We start from the raw sequence: 17,409 nt of genomic DNA, 5'->3' as shown, positions 1-17,409 counted from the left end.
ATTTTGGGTTTGGGAGTCTTGTTATCTTATTTGCCAATTCAAACCTTTAAGGGCAAAAATGCCGCCTCCTTCCTTATGCCTAGGTACTTGCTATCTTGTCGGTTCGACTCCTCTCATATTAAGAATTATGCAACGAAAGTGAATTTACATATAACTCTATTTTTACCTCGCCGTACGCCTCTGAAGGAGGGAAGCCTTCGTTGACCTAAATCTCTTTTTTTTTGAGATAGAAATGACTTCGGAAAAGTTCTCATAATTTCGGCGTTAATTGCCTTAAATCATTATGAAAAAGTATGGCGATGTTTTGGACTTTCTTCGTAAATTCCGTTCTACTTTCACGGGTCTGCCTGAGAGGCCCGTGATGAACAAATATCGATTTTTGCCTTCTTTTTGTCCCGAAAAGATGCTTACCAGAACGCGATAACGTTTTTTGAGTTAACTTGTTCAAAATCCTTTCGAATTTTATGGTTTACTTGTTCTGATTACCAAGTTTTATAAAATTATTACTTTTGATGACAAAAGTTTTGCAGGAACAACCTTCTTAATGATTTTATCTAGCGACTCTAAAATCCACTTGAAACACCTTATCTGTCAGTACTTGTTACTTAGATGAGGCTAATATTTGTTAAATTATTATTGGGTTCCAAATCGTTCCGAAAACTGACCAATAAATTATAACGTGTTTTGGCTTTTGTTACACTGTTATGAATGAGTTTTTTTTTGTAGAATACACCGATATGGTTAAAAGTACAAAAGTCATGACAATGTTAAGTACATGTTTAATAAATTAGTATAACTTGATTTCGTATTTAAGATGGACAAAAGGAAGACTCAACTATATCATTGAGAAATTAGATTAAAATAATTGGTTTCTACGTATGGTCCACTGCTACTGATGGACTTCCATTGTCTCAGTTTTTGGACATTTACTTGTGAACAATCTTCGAAAAAAGTTTTAAATATCTAAAAGTTTAGAGTGGAAATAGTCTATGGATATAGAAAAATATTCTCTTTGTTGTCAAATATCTTTTCTTCTGAAAGTCATTGAACCGTTTCTAATTTAGACGCCAATATAAATTTTTTATACAAATTTTATATGAAAGTAGTTACTACGTGCCAAATTTGAAGTTCGTATCTTTTACGTTTCTTAAATTATTATTATTGGCCAAAAACTGTGCTTTACGTCCAATAATCGTAGAGACCTTAGGAAATAAAAAAAAATGTGCAAACAGACATATATTCATTAAGGAGTCTCTAGAAGCAAATAATAATAGGAAAGAGGTCAATTTTGAAATGCCACTATAATTACTGCAAAACCGGCATTCCTGTTTACATGTTAAAAGAACAAATAGTATAGTTGGAAATATTAATTTTCAAATGTAGTTACCAGTTCGAACAGTTCATATTTAGGGATTTTGCAATCTAATTAAACTTTTTTTTAATATTTTTTTAGGATAGGATTTTTTAGGATTTATTCTTATTAAAAAGCCAACACCTCCTAAAATATAGCTTTATGAATTTAGTTTTGTGGTACTACTTTCACAGGGCTACTTTTTAATAGTGGCAAGTTGATATATATTAGAAAACATATTCAATTTGGTTATAAATTTGGCAAAAAGAAATTTATTTACTTGAAATCCATTTATCTCAGTAACCATGCATTTTAAAGACATGTGACAAGTATATTTTTTTACAATAAATGAAGTGGTATTTTAGAAAACAACTGCATTTTCTTAAATTCTCTACCAATAAAAAAAAATATGAAAATATAGACCTATTTTTTGAATTAATTACTTTGTTTTGGTTTAAGAAGCTTTGCATAAAATTTTTACACCAAATTATGAATGCAGAACATTATACAAATATTCAATTATCTAGCAACTCTTTTTACCATATCTTAGTCATTTATAGAGATAGAATCAAACATTATATCATTGTAATTCTAAGGAAGCGCACTGTATCTGAATATATAGCGCATTTAATGTAAGAGAAAGCCATGTCTTATTACTGCAGATACTTAGATAACGCTCTATTCAAATACATAAAAATTTATAGTGTATTAAAAAATTTAAACAGTAGAGGAAAAGCCCAAACGCTTTTGTATACATTTTTTCTAATTTTTATAATAAACCCTCTATTTAACTATCACAGTATAAATATAATCTGTATAATTATAACACGAATCATTCATTTTTACAGATTTAATGAAGTTCAATTAAATCGAAGTAGAATGGTACAGCTTGACTAAACTTATCTTACCGTAAAACCGGCCGTAAAATAATTATTGCTAAAAAATGTATCAAAAGCAAATAACATTTCTAATTACAGAAAACAATAGTCCAAAGGGTTCGTTTCTATACAAAGCTTTTGTTGAATATACTATAAATAACTTTTGTTGATCCAATAGATTTTATATGTTCTACCAATTCGTGCAGAAAATAACAGTTATTACTTCTTTTAAATATTGTTTCCTAGTTTTCTCATTTCTATCTGAAATTATTGTTATTAAACAATTATCTATGAGGTATATTGATTATGAATATTATGTTAATTTTTTAATTTCTATGTTATTATTGTTTTGCTTTATATTTCAGCTTTCTATGAGTATTGATGCCATTGCTAGTGGGCCCGCTTTGGGAATGTTTACAATGGGGATTCTTCTTCCTTGGGTCAATTCAAAGGTCAGTAGATACATATTTGTTCCTTTGTTTTTGTAAACATGGAGATAATTGTTATGTGAACAGTCTATTAAAGATACAGAGTTAAATTTGAACATTCTTTATTATGCTTTCATAGTATTATTATATAGGGTGTAACATATTAAAATGAAAAAAAGTTTTCCTGGTCAAAATTAATTTTATATAAACACTTATGGTTGAAGCCTTTGCTTTTGAGGTACAAAATATTGGAGTTTAAAAGAAGCTAAATACCTTCTGAATATATGAAGATAAAGAAACGAAATTTTGGGTTCACAATGCATGAATAAAATTACATACAATATAAAGAAATTAAGTCTCACAATCAGCTCAAATCAGCGGTGTAGATTTATTAATTTGTACTAAAATAGCAAAAACGCCAAGAGATCATTTTCGATCATAATAATTTGCATTTTAAAAGTGGTAAAAAGAAAATATTGTGTTTTTAAGTGGCGTACCATAATTTGTAAAAAAAATGTAAACATCGTACCTAATGTTGGCGCTACTTGTTTGATTACAAATTTAGTTTTCTTCAGGTTGGAAATTGTTCCACGGATGTATTATAATTGTGTCCATAAAATTTCGTTTCAGTATCTTAATTTATTAGGAGGACGCCTTCTGAAAACCAATATCCTGCATCTAAGAAAAAGAGCATCGAAGCAGATATTGATATAAGAAAATATTTTTAAATTGGTACAGGGGTCTCCTTCATTTTTGACATGTTGTAGTGTTACATTGTGTACAGTAAAACATTCGGTCAAAGCTGAAGAAAAGTATTACACGATTTCAACTTTTTCAGTAAAGGAGAACACCAAGTTAATAATTTAAACTGTAATTTGGGGTTTCCCTTAAAACGTACAAATGAGAAATACGGAAATATGGTTTGAAACCTTCATCATGAATAATAACTAGACATGTTCTAGAATTGTTTTACCCTGTGTAAGAGTTCCACGAACTTTCTAACAGAAAACTTCAATTTAACAATAACGAAATGGTCTACAAGTGAAAATTTATTATATTCCGCTTTCCTCATTTTGTATAAAGAAAATAATGAAAGTGTTGAAGTCTTTCTTAATTTTATACATGAGATACAGTTTGTTCGAATTGAAAATTTGTCGAATATTGTTAAATTTCGAATACTAATATTAATCTCATGTATTCAATACTTACGCATACCTACTAACATGAACAACACAAAATTTTTTACAAACTTTTATTTAACTTCACATGTACCTATGTTTAGATCAAATGTTGCAAGCTAAATTTGAACCACTTTTCGTTAACTTACCCCTTAAAATAAAAAATCCAATTAGGAATAAACCTCGCGAAAAGCTTTCAAATCGTATAGGAACATGAACATATTGATTATTATAGATGGTACGTTTCTACAGGGTGTTAGTAAATAAGTGCGACAAATTTCAGGGGGTGATTCTACATGAGAAAATAATGGCAGTTTGCTTATAAACGTATGTCCGCAAATGATTCGTTTTCCGAGATACAGGGTGTCAAAGTTTTTCTTAAAAACTCTTATTTTTTGCTTTGAAACCGGTCGAGATGTGCAAATGAAATTTGGTGGGTTTTAAGAGGTAGTTATTGCGCATTTTTTGACACGCAATTAAGAATTTTATGTTCACCATTGGCGCGCGTACGGGTAATAATATCAATTTTTTTAAAGAAAAAAATGGTACGCCACTGAGATATTACAAATTAAATCATCATCATCATCATCATTTTTGAATTCCTCGTTCAATTTGTGACAAAAAATCTCTCTTGCCTTTTCTTCGTATGGGGCGCCGTTTTGATGCAAAAAAATAAAACCTCTTAACGCGTATTTTTTATTCCTTTAATACATTATCAAGAACTATCTAATACAATAACATTAAACCAGAACAATGACAGAAAATAACACTAATAAAATTTTGAAAAGGCGCAAAGCTACAACAAATGTTCAAAATGACCTCCCTCAGCCGACTATAATTCGATTCCTCATGTCATCAACATTTTCAACGGAAGTGGAATAAACTAATGACTTAAGAAAACCCCAAATGAAAAAATCAAGAGGATTTAAATCTGGCGATCGAGCAGGCCAATGTTCCGCACCTCCCCTACCTATCCAACGATTTGGATATACTGTGTCTAAGTGATTACGTACATTAATGCTAAAATGGGTTGGTGCACCATCATGCATGTACCATAGGTGTTGTCTCAGCTGTAGAGGAATTTCTTCAAGAAGAACAGGTAACTCTTCCTGTAGGAATTAATATAAGATTCGCCTGTTAGTCGTTGCGGGAGGAAATATGGACCTGATCATCAATTACCCCAAGCCATACATTTACGAAAAACTGATGCTGAAAATGAGCTTCAAAAATTCCATGGGGGTTTTCCTCAGCCCATAAGTGATTGTTATGGAAATTTCGTATACACTGTCGTCCAAAAGTAGCCTCGTTAGTAAACAAAACTCCATTTAAAAAATTAGGAATTTGAGCGATTTGATGATTAATCCATTGGCAAAAAAATAGGCGCGGAAAAAAGTCTCTAGGTAGTAAAGCTTGCACACGTTCAATATGAAATGGATACAATTGCTGTTCTTTAAGAATTTTAAATACAGTGAAGTTGCTTACATTCAATTCAATCAAAATTTTTCGAGTACTTGTTTCAGGTGACTCCGCAATTAACTCGAGAACTGCTTCTTCTAGTTGCACAGTTCGTAATTCTCGAGGGCGCCCACAGTCAACCGTTTGTTTCTTAAATGAACAATTTTCGCACAAACGTTGATGAAGACGAGCAAATATTGCGTGATGAGGTACCCTAAGTCCTGGATACAACTCAGCATACAATCGTCGAGCTTGCCGACCATTTCCATTACTTCGACTATAGACAAAATGCATGTCTGACAATTCCGCATTTGTAAAATTTTCCATTCTTTTCGATAAAAGAAAAATTAATTACTTATTAACACTAATGTTATAGCATACTAAAAGCTTAATAAATTAATAATGACGAAACGCTAATTTGACATTTCTTAAAAATATTCGTATTTAACAGACAAATGTTGACAGTAGCCTACTAGGTAATGTATTAAAGAAATAAAAAATTCGCGTTAAGATGTTTTATTTTTTTGCATCAAAACGGCGCCCTATACGAAGAAAAGGCAAGAGAGATTTTTGGTCACAAATTGAACGAGGAATTCAAAAATGATTTTTAATTTGTAATATCTCATTGGCGAACCATTTTTTTCGTTAAAAAAATTGAGATTATTACCCGTACGTGTGCCAATGTTGAACATAAAATTCTTAATTGCGTGTCAAAAAATGCGCAATAACTACCTCTTAAACCCACCAAATTTCATTTGCACATCTCGACCGGTTTCAGAGCAATAAATTAGATCGTCAATTTTTAAGAAAAACTTTGACACCCCGTATCTCGGAAAACGAATAATTTGCGGACATACGTTTATTAGCAAACTGCCATTATTTTCTCATGTAGAATCAACCCCTGAAATTTGTCGCACTTATTTACTAACACCCTGTATTTATCATACTTTTGCTGATGACACTTTTATAAAGCAGCCATATTCAACTCTTTTGTGGATCTGAGGTTTACACAACATTATGGGTTTTATGAACCCCTTATTTATTTTTTTCTTTTTAGTACGTTTTAAAAAAAGCTTGTTTTCAAAATATTTTTTACTTTTCATTTCTTTCTACAAAACACATTAAAAGTAAAAATGTAAATTTCGATGATAAAACCTTATATAAAACGATAAAATTTCAGTATACAATAAACAGTGTTTTGTTGGTATTAATAGTGACGTGATTAGTCAAAAGTTAATCGAAACAACATTAGATTAGTTACAAGGCAATGAATTAAATAATCGATACAAAATGTTCATTCAGGGAAAGTACACGGTGAAATATCATTGAAACATAACAGTAATTTAAAATTTTCACTCAAATGATGATACTCATTTTATGTTTGCCTATTTTCCCACTAATCATGTATATATTTTCGGAGTATATCGTTCGATATTCAATTCAAAGTAATATCTAGATAGTTCAATGTAGATATTAATTTTGTTTTACAAAATAATTTCATATAGACACTATTGATTTAATAGAAACAGTTTTTCTAAATAAAAGAGGTTTCTAGCTTCAATACAATATAAAATATATTTGAAAATTAAATTATAAAGGATTTAAGATATGCAAATATTACTCAAAATTATGAAAAGTGTTTTTTGTTTAGTATATTTCTCATAACAATGCAATTTATTGATTTATAGGTCATATTTTGTCTCTTCCAGAAGTTTTAAAAAATAATAATTCCAAGGATTTCTCATGACCTATTTTTACACAAGGTTGCTTTAATTAGATTAACAACTGGGTCAAGATTAATTGAAAAGTATCAACTCTGACTCCTTTCGAAGATATAAGCACATTTTAAAAGTCCTGATGGTGTGTTTTTAAATTAATATCTTCTAATCTACGTTGTTGAGTACCTACTTGTGTTTTGGTACTTTGGTGTTTTTGGCTAAATATGACCCATATTTACATGATCAGAAAAAACAGGACAAATCAAGAAAAGTGAGGAAAAATTTACGTATTAAATTCCTAAAAGTTTGACCTTTTTTTTTGTCACTCGGAATAGTTTTGATCATGGTGATCATGGAAGGGAGAAAGTAATTAAAAAAAATTTCTTTATTATTATTTACTTATTCCTCATATTATTCATATTGATAAATTTTCAAGGTTTGTTGTGAGCCTATATAACAATGTAATCAAATGCCAGATACATGTACCAAACTTGGCACTGATACCTCAAATGATTTGCAGTATTAACAAAAAAATTATCAAAAGAACATCTTCAATTTGGTAAGGGATCAAAACTGTTATGATTCTAACTCTCATCTAATTTACCTGATACACATCCTAACATGAACATTAAATCGCTTCCAAATATTTTTTTAAATTAAATTTTTCATTTTCAAGATTTGTATAAACATGTCAGCAAATGCCAGAAACATGTACCAAACTTGGCACTGTTACCTCAAATGGTTTGGAGTATTAAAAAAATATGTTATCAAAAGAACATCTTCAATTTGGTACGATGATTCGTAAGGGATCAGAATTGTTATGATTCTGACCCTCATCAAATTTACCTGATACACATCCTAACATGAACATTAAATCGCTTCCAAATATTTTTTTAAATTAATTTTTTCACATTATAGGGAGCCTTAACTGGTGGCATAACATCTTTAATATTCATGTCCTGGCTTTGTCTTCGAGCACAAACTCTTATTGCTTCAGGAGACCTGACTTTTCCCGAGAAGCCAGTTTCCACTGAAGGGTGTCATTACCATTTTACGCCAAAGCAATCCCCCAGCAGTAACATTCATTTCGACCCATCTGTAAACATCACGAATGTGACTCATACGGAGTAAGTATTTTTATTTCTCTGAAGCAAAACAGTAATATTTATTTATTTGTGTATTGCGAAAAAAATGATGATGGGATGTTTCATGTCAAGCGGATCACCGACCTGGACAAAAATTGCGTGGAACGATCGAGACGTGTAAAGGCTTAAAATGTTCGTCTAGTAAAAAGCTTTCACACGCAGAGCGGTACTTTTCAAAAATCCAAAATGGGGGACCCAATATGGCGGCCGGAAGCTGGAGAAAGCCTGAGTGTACGGCAAAAAAGGGTTGTGAAAAAAGAAATTCGCAACCATTCGGGTCCTTTTTTAGTTCAAATTGTAGCTGAGATACACCTATTTAAAGTTGGTATGGTTAGATGAAAAAATCCAAAATGGCGGATCCAACAGGGCGGTCAAAAAACCCATTTGGTAACTGAATTTTAAAAAATTTATCGATTTACACCAAACTTGGTATACGGGGGTCTTTGAGGTCGCTGATTACGAATTCGAGTTCAGATTTCCAAAACTCAAGATGGCGGATTCATGATGGCGGACGAAATTTCGGAAAATCAACCGATTTCCACCAAATCTGGTATATGGGGGTTTTCGGAGGTCTTTAAAAAATGACAAATCCAGTATGGCGGATAAAATCTTTCGCCATATTGAATCCGTCATCTTAAATTTTACAAATCCAACCTAAGATACATGATGAGCGACCCCAAAAATCCGCATATACCAAATTTGGTGGTAATCGTTCGATTTTCTGAAATTTTTTCCGCAATCATGGATCCGCCATCTTGAATTTTGCAAATCTGACCTCAGATTCGTAATCAGAGACCTCAAAAACTCCTGTATACCAAGTTTGGTGTAAATCGGTTGATTTTTAAAAATTCAGTTACCAAATCGGTTTTTTGACCGCCATGTTGGATCCGCCATTTTGAATTTTTTCATGCAACCACAACATCTTTTAAGAGGTGTCCCTCCGCTACAATTTGAGCTAAAAAATGACCTGATTAGTTGCGAATTTTTTTCACAACCCTTTTTTGCGTACACTCGGGTTTTCTCCAGTTTCCGGCCGCCATATTGGGTCCGCCATTTTGGATTTTTGAAAAGTACCACTCTGCGTTTGAAAGTCTCCTACTAGACGAACATTTTGAGCCCATACGCGTCTCGTTCTTTCCACGCAATTTTTGTCCAGGTCGGTGATCCGCTTGACGTGAAACATCCCTGATATAAACTTTGAAAGAGAAGGATCAATAGTTATTTTTATGGAAATAGTTTAGCCTAACCAAAAAATTTCACACTGAAAACGACAGACAAATAAAAAATACACAAGCTGACGTTTCGAAAGTCGAAACCTATTTTAATTTTCAGAGCCGATAATGAGGTTTCATTTTAAAATTAGTTTTAGTTAATAAAATTGATGCTTTTGGCGCAAGGTGGCTTCAAACAATACCTTAATAGTTTCGTAAGAAAATAAAAATTAATACGAACCTGGCACATATTTTTGCACTCCATGGACAAAAAATACTTTTTTAGTCCATAATTTCGTTTAAGTGAAGCTAATCCACAACTTTTCATTCACAGGTGCCGACGTAGAGGCAGTTTAATAAGCATAGATATTTCGTACACTCCACTATCGCCTTGACGCTGTTATTTTCCATCCACAACTCGTACGTGGACTTCATGTGTTGTATATGTAATTTAATTTATTTTTTACAACCCATTAGAAATATAAAATTTTAACAGAATGTTAGCCCAACTAAGTAAAACACCCCCATATTGTAGTCATCCAATGCCTGCCCTCGGAACACCCTTAAAAATTAATATTATTGCGGAAATAGAAAAATTTAAAAAATTTACCACTGCGACCCCAATTAGTGTGTTGATAAAATTTTGACAGCATATCAGTAAAACCATGTAAATCATCCCCATATAGTAGTCATCCATTGCCTATCCTCGGAACATCCTTCAAAACTGACATAATTGCAGAAACATAGAACAAAATTTAAAAAAATTACCACTGCGAACTTGGTTAGAGTGTGTTGATAAAATTTTAACAGAACATTAGTGAAACCATGTAAATCATTCAAATATAGCAGTCATCCATTGCCTGCCCTCGGAACACCCTTAAAAATTGATATAATTGCAGACACATAGAGAAAACTTTGCGACCCTAGTTAGAGTTGTTGAAAAATTTTTTACAGACTATTAGTAAAGCCAAGGTGATAGTGGAGTGTACTAAATATCTATTCTTATTAAACTGCCTCTACGTCGGCACCTGTGGATGAAAAGTTGTGGATAACTTCACTTAAACCCCATATTTTTATAGGAGATAATTTCTTGGCCCACATAATCAATTCTCATGATGAAAAACTTTTGAACATAATTTGCGAAGTAAATTAGTGGTAGTCTCAGATCTCGAAAAGCGTTGAACGGGTAGATATGTACAAACTATTCTTTTTTTTTCTCATAACCAACTGATAAACACAAATAGGTATTCTGTTATATCTCAAAAAATGTTTATATATTTCGCAAATTTCGTTCGAATTTGTTTTGTTAAAAAATTGTTAAAACATAGTATGGATTTCATGTTTCTTTATTAAAAGATGGCAATTTTAATTTTCACTAGCACTGTACTAATACAATTAGATTAAACGTAGTTTTAACCCCATTATTAAATAACAAAAATAATGGTACATGTACTAGGGAAATTCAAATAATTACCATGGTAATCTAATAGCTTTTTAACCAGTGATACGAGGTTTGGTCAAATAGTAACGAAAATTGCGCGTGTTGTATCTTGTCTATCGAGTCGATTCTTTTTTCGTGTATTGGTAGCACTGTCAGTGACGTACCTGTCATTTTTAGGTAGATACCACGTTAAGTTTGTGTTTAGTGACCGAATGAGTAAGACTTACCTTAGTGCCTTTGGCGATTTTTTGTGTGTCAAATCAGAGAGTTTAACTGATATTTTGTGTTTATTTTGGGTCTTAGGGAGAATATGCACTTTAATATCTTGGTATTAACGACTCCTTGACTAGTCCTTTTGGAACAAGGGTTTATTTAATTACTTTTAAATTTTTTGTTAATGTAAAATTTGCAAATAATTACATTTTACAATAGATTATAAAAATAAATAAATAAACCTCAAAATTATTACAAAATTGAATTGAATTGCTATTTAATAAAACAACAAATAACATTAATAAATTTCCAGTCATTACCGGATAAATAAATTTTTAACTTTTCTTACATTTAAATTTACCGAATTTTTATGTAGTTCACTTATTATTTCTTAGAATTACACATGACAAATACCCAATTACTAAACTGTGAGAAATGAAAAAAGTACTGTATTGTTCAACAAACCATAACAAAAGAATTTGCTGTGCGTGATTCATAATATGTATTTACTACTCTGATTCACGCGGTTTATAGTATATAGGGGAGAGTTGGGTTATACATATAGGCCACATTTGAGAAAGTGTGAATAATTAAGAAAATAAACTTTTTACTTTTTTTCGTATTTATAATAAATAATATGCTTTATGGAATTTAAAACAATGAGAACTTTCCTATATCTTTACCGTCAAAAAGTACATTTATTTTCTCATCTTCTATAAAATGTAGGATGATACCGGACATACATTGGTTCATCTGGTAACTACCGCATTCGTAATAAAGATCTATTTCCGTTCCCGGGCAACCTTCACGTGCTCAGTTGTGACAATATTGACAGCACTACATTCAAATCTTATCTACAAATTATGGCTTTCAAAGTTTTTTCCTATTTTCCATGTTTCTTCCATTTTCTGTCTACACTCCTTAGAAAAAATTAAATTCATCCTATCCAAACATAATATTTTTGTCCCTCATAAATCTTTTAACCAATAAAGAAAAATTTGATTCCTGTTTTAAAAAATTCACATGTGTATACATACTCTATTCCGTGTAATAATTGCAATATTCAATATATAAAACATATTGCTCTACAGCTCTTAATAACGTATGAAAGATAAAAGAACATTCTTTCAATTTTGATCAAATTGATATTCTAGTTAAAAAAACAAATTACAACAAAAGACTAATTGAAAAAATAAGAAATGATTCATATTACAAAAAACAAAAATAGTGTCAAGGACAAAACTGATATTAAAAATGTAGGTGAAATACAGGTATATCATAATTTAATCAAATAAATGCATATATGTCTAGAATTTTTAATAAATTAATCCGTATACAGTTTTCTTGTTTGACACATCATTTTTAAATTTGTAATTTGTTTATCCCCGATTGTTTTCCGAGAAATATCCGAGATGGCTCTTGTATTTTAATTCTGCAAAATTCTTACAATCTAATTTAATATCGTTTTATTCTCACCCCGACATCAGTATGCCTACACCTGCTAGTGAGTTTATCAAAATTTAAATAAAAACAAAATTTAAAATGAAAAAAAAATTTCCAACTATGATTTTTAGATAATCAGTTATTTTGTGTTTATTTACTTATTATGCTATATAGTTATTATTTTGGGTGTATACACAAAAATATTTGCTGAAAATTGTTTTTTGTTTTATAATATTAATGTAATGTATGATAATATTTAAAATATTAAGTAGTGTTTAATGTTTCAGATTTTTTTTTTAATTTAACAAACTGCCTCTACAAAAAAAATAATTCTTGTTTCTATTATGTAAAAAATTTATATAACTTTTTTATTTGCAATTCTTTATGTTAATTAAAAAGTTATTATAAAAAATGAATTTAAGAAAATAAGTTAAAAATTATGTGATTTCGTTAATCTTGAATTATCGAAAAGGTGCCATAGATGCTTGGGCCAAAATTGTAATAAGTAGAATTTTTCTGACATTATTTGTATATCAATATCCTGTTTACCTTACAAAAAAAAAACTTCTTTTCATGTATTATTAATAAAATTATTATTTTATTCTCAAAAATTATATGAGGCATGTTTTGGCCAATACTAAAGAAACTATGCAAAAAATACATACTGTTGAAAAAACCAGTGATGGAGTATTACTGAAAAATATGTGAAAATCACTTCCCACATGCATGTCCCTGGTTACTGGATGCACTTTGTGCAGACAATGATACATTTAAGATAGAAAAATAATCTCGTTCATGAAATATAATGGGTTGGGGAATAAGTGACGCCCGTTTTTTTCCAAATTTAAAAATTCACATGAAAATTAACCGCATTGTCACACATGTCATTTGAAAGAGGAATTATTGTTTTATCAGACTGTGCTATTTGGTTGCTTGGTTAGATTTAATTTTTGTGAATTTTCGTTCATATGGAATGAAATATCAAGTTGATAAAATTGATCATTTTCGGCACCTGCTTCTTTTTGTTTCTAGTAGAGACGATGAAAACGCTAAAGCCGCTCAAGCTGCTCGAAAGATGGAATGTGATCACAAAACAGTACTAAATCACCTTTACTCGATGGGAAAAGTTAAAAATTCTGCGCTTGGGTTCCACACGTTTTGAACGAAAAGAATAAGCATCAACTCTCCACAATTGCCACTGGTTTCCTCTGTCGTCATCTATCAACACGTGGTCATAAGGAACGTTTTCTTCATTGTATTGTCACTGGTGATGAAAATTATGTCTGTACGTGAACTTGAAATAGCGGAAAACCCAAAAAAACAAGCAACTCCGCGAATAAGACCAGAACTTCATCCTCGAAAGACAATGTTATGTCCTGTTGGGATTAGAAAGGAATTCTTGATTACAAACTCTTACCAAACAATCACACTGTCAATGCAGAACTCTATGTTCAACATCTACGGCATCTCCACGCGACTATTTAACGAAAAAATCTGATCGGCGATACGACATTCTTTTGTGACATGACAATGCACGACCACATATCGCCAATATTACTAAAACATCCATTCGGGAGTTGAATTGGGAAGTTCTGCCCCACCCGCTTCCTTTTCCCGATCTCCTGATTTTCACCTCTACCGCTTTTTGTCATTATTTGTTATTTTAGAATTACCTAATTAATCTCTTCCTTTAATATTTTAGATTATTTTTGAAATTCTTTCTAAAAAATATATAATTTTACTGATGAATTTTAAAATTTATTAATAATTTAATTTAATCTTTTTTATTTCAGTGAGAGGTATATGATATACAGGCTGTCCTATTTATGGTATACACTGATAGGAACTTTCGTTACTATGTTTGTTGGACTACTGGTTACCTTCATTACTAGGCCACTAGATCCCCGTGATGTCGACCCCCAACTGTTGGCACCCTTTATTAGAAAGTTGATAAAACCACGACTACCAAAGGACGACTTTTACACATATGGACAGCTGCAAACTAACGTAAGACATTTTATGCAATGCACACATACCTAAATGCAATATTTTCTCTTATTTATTTTCATATATTCTTATGTGATAAACTGAAAAACTTGAGATTTAAGTCAAAAGTTTCCAGTAAAATATAGTTTTAAAATATTTTTGAATTATTATTTTTATTTTTTTTACTTAATTTTTCATATTTTTAGGGAATATCAGCAAAAGACTCTGAGACGGAAATATCAATGGAGAAATATAATGGGTCAGAGATTGATACGGATCCACTTGATAAGGCGATTAGTAATTAATTAAGATACTACTGATATTACCTACTATTAATTATACAAATATGTAATGTAAATGTTTACAATTAATACAAATATAGTTTTAACTTTAATGATAATTTTATTAGTCTTCACCAATGAATTATTACTCGAAAAGTACATATTTTTTAAAATTACATCTCGTAATCCGATCAAAATGTAGTAGATGATAAAATGATAACTGCAAAAGTATAAAACCAGAAACTTTATTATTAAAATATTTAAACTTTAATATAAATTAATACTGCTTATGCGGTTCATTTTTGTTGTTTAACTGAAATTTTTAATAAACATGCTCTTTTCTTCTTCATTTATTTGAGTATTTTGCCACCTGTGGAAAAGAAATATTAATAATAATGCAGAAATAAATAATTGCAGACAATATATTTGTCATACATTCTACATTAAGAATATCCATCTTAAATGTTATTTTTCTTTGTTTAGACTATAAAGAAATTTAAATTATTATACTTTTGAGAATTGCAATTAAGTTAGAAACTCATAAAAATTACAAGTAGTTGACAAATACATTAACAACGTAATAAGGAAATATCCAGTACTATATTTAGAACTTTGTTTGAAAATAACTTTGATTCGGCACGCTATGTATGATAAAGAAATCCCCGTTCTTTATCTCGCGGTTTATGCTTTGTATAGAACCCAACGACTCTTACAATCTTATCCAGTCTTTTGATTATAAACGTAAAATGTAAAATACCAAACAGGGACACAGTAAAGTACTGTGTTTAATAGTATAAAAGACATTACTTGTAAGGGAATAATCAGTCTCAATTTGACGCTTAGAAGTGTAACTCACTAATACATTACTAGTGTTAGAAAGGTACGTGAAAAATATATTTATTCTCATATGTACGCACTTATAAATAGATAGGATATTTTGTACAATACATTTTTCTTTTTTTTCAGATGATTACTAAGATATCATTAATATTATTTGCCGCTCTTTTGGTGTCTGGACTAGAAGGAGAGGAGAGATGGAGAAGATCCCTCCAACCTGGTGCACCCAATGTTAACAATAAGGATCAACCCTGGCAACTCGACCCTCATATCTCTCGTGACAAGCAAGGAAATACAAAAACTGACGTCAACATCCAACATCACGGTGACAATCACGATTTTGAGGGAGGTTGGTCTAAAGTTGTTAGAGGCCCCAATAAAGCGAAACCTACCTGGCACGTAGGAGGTACGTACAGATGGAGAAGATCCTTACAACCTGGCGCACCCAATGTCAACAATAAGGATCAACCTTGGCAACTCGATCCTCATATCTCCCGTGACAAGCAAGGAAATACCAGAACTGACATCAACATCCAACGTCACGGTGACAATCATGACTTTGAGGGAGGTTGGTCTAAAGTTGTTAGAGGTCCCAATAAAGCGAAACCTACCTGGCACGTAGGAGGTACGTACAGGTGGAGAAGATCCCTTCAACCTGGTGCACCCAATGTCAACAATAATAATCAACCTTGGCAACTCGACCCTCACATCTCTCGTGATAAGCAAGGAAATACAAAAACTGACGTCAACATCCAACATCACGGAGATAATCACGATTTTGAGGGAGGTTGGTCTAAAGTTGTTAGAGGCCCCAATAAAGCGAAACCCACATGGCACGTAGGAGGTACGTACAGGTGGAGAAGATCCCTTCAACCTGGTGCACCCAATGTCAACAATAAGGATCAACCTTGGCAACTCGATCCTCATATCTCCCGTGACAAGCAAGGAAATACCAGAACTGACATCAACATCCAACGTCACGGTGACAATCATGACTTTGAGGGAGGTTGGTCTAAAGTTGTTAGAGGTCCCAATAAAGCGAAACCTACCTGGCACGTAGGAGGTACATACAGATGGAGAAGATCGGTTGAAGATGATACTCCAAATGCAAATAGAGACGACGTTGATGAGACCTTTTGGGAATTGGATCCTTATACTGAATATGACGACAGTAAAACCGCCTTAAGAATCAGAAGATCTGCCGAGGAAGACGAATCTAGTGAAGAAGAAGATAAACCATGGCAGTTGGAGCCTAATTTGGGACGTGGCGATGATGGTAATACTCGAGCTGATATAAATCTTAAACGTCACGGAGAGGACCATGATTTTGAAGCAAATTGGTCGAAAGTTGTTGAAGGACCTAATAGAGCTAAGCCTACTTGGCATGTAGGAGGAACTTTCAGATGGTAATGAAAGAGACTGGAAATTAAAATTATTTAATTTATTTATTTATTGTTATGCTGATGCTGAATATATTAATCATTAATACAATTTTATGATCGGCAATATGTTTTTTTTAAATTTGTTTAATAGACATGATTTAAACATCGAAGTTGAATGGAAATATAAACACTGTTTAAGGGTAAAATATATCTAACTGAAAGTTATAGAAAATTCTAGTCATTTAATTTTGTGCTATTATTCTAAATTAACTAAATGAATGAAACTATAACTATAGAACTATAAAAAATTGTTGTTGCACACCATACTAAACACTGAACACTACCATAATTAATACTTGATTTGCCGAAATGCAGATTTTAAAAATAATTTGACTTATACAGGGTGAATCGTTTTCAGAGGGCTGACCAGTTTTATTTTTTTAAATAGAACACCCTGTATTT

At 31.6% G+C, this 17,409-nt stretch overlaps 2 protein-coding genes across 2 annotated transcripts in view; both read left to right on the top strand.

Moving 5' to 3' along the window:
• LOC108910906 (sodium-coupled monocarboxylate transporter 1-like) overlaps nt 1-14,841 on the top strand; it is a 33,680-nt gene extending 18,839 nt beyond the window's left edge. The window contains exons 11-14 of the mRNA XM_018715655.1: nt 2,595-2,681; nt 7,927-8,135; nt 14,255-14,468; nt 14,654-14,841. Coding sequence (XP_018571171.1) covers nt 2,595-2,681; nt 7,927-8,135; nt 14,255-14,468; nt 14,654-14,752 — 609 coding nt within the window. The 3' untranslated portion in view covers nt 14,753-14,841. The remainder of the gene's footprint in view (nt 1-2,594; nt 2,682-7,926; nt 8,136-14,254; nt 14,469-14,653) is intronic.
• A 660-nt stretch (nt 14,842-15,501) lies between these two features.
• On the top strand, nt 15,502-17,073 carry LOC108910907 (acaloleptin A). Its single transcript, XM_023455294.1, has 2 exons — nt 15,502-15,608; nt 15,695-17,073. Exon 2 carries the CDS (start codon nt 15,695-15,697, stop codon nt 16,973-16,975), a length of 1,281 nt encoding a protein of 426 aa, XP_023311062.1. The 5' UTR covers nt 15,502-15,608; the 3' UTR covers nt 16,976-17,073.
• Nucleotides 17,074-17,409: the final 336 nt, after the last annotated feature.

Source organism: Anoplophora glabripennis, unplaced genomic scaffold (genome assembly GCF_000390285.2).
Source record: "Anoplophora glabripennis isolate ALB-LARVAE unplaced genomic scaffold, Agla_2.0 scaffold635, whole genome shotgun sequence".
In the NCBI taxonomy this organism is placed as follows: Eukaryota; Metazoa; Arthropoda; class Insecta; order Coleoptera; family Cerambycidae; genus Anoplophora; species Anoplophora glabripennis.
The sequence above is the reverse complement of the archived record's forward strand: the minus strand, read 5'-3'. Positions and strand labels throughout refer to the sequence as shown.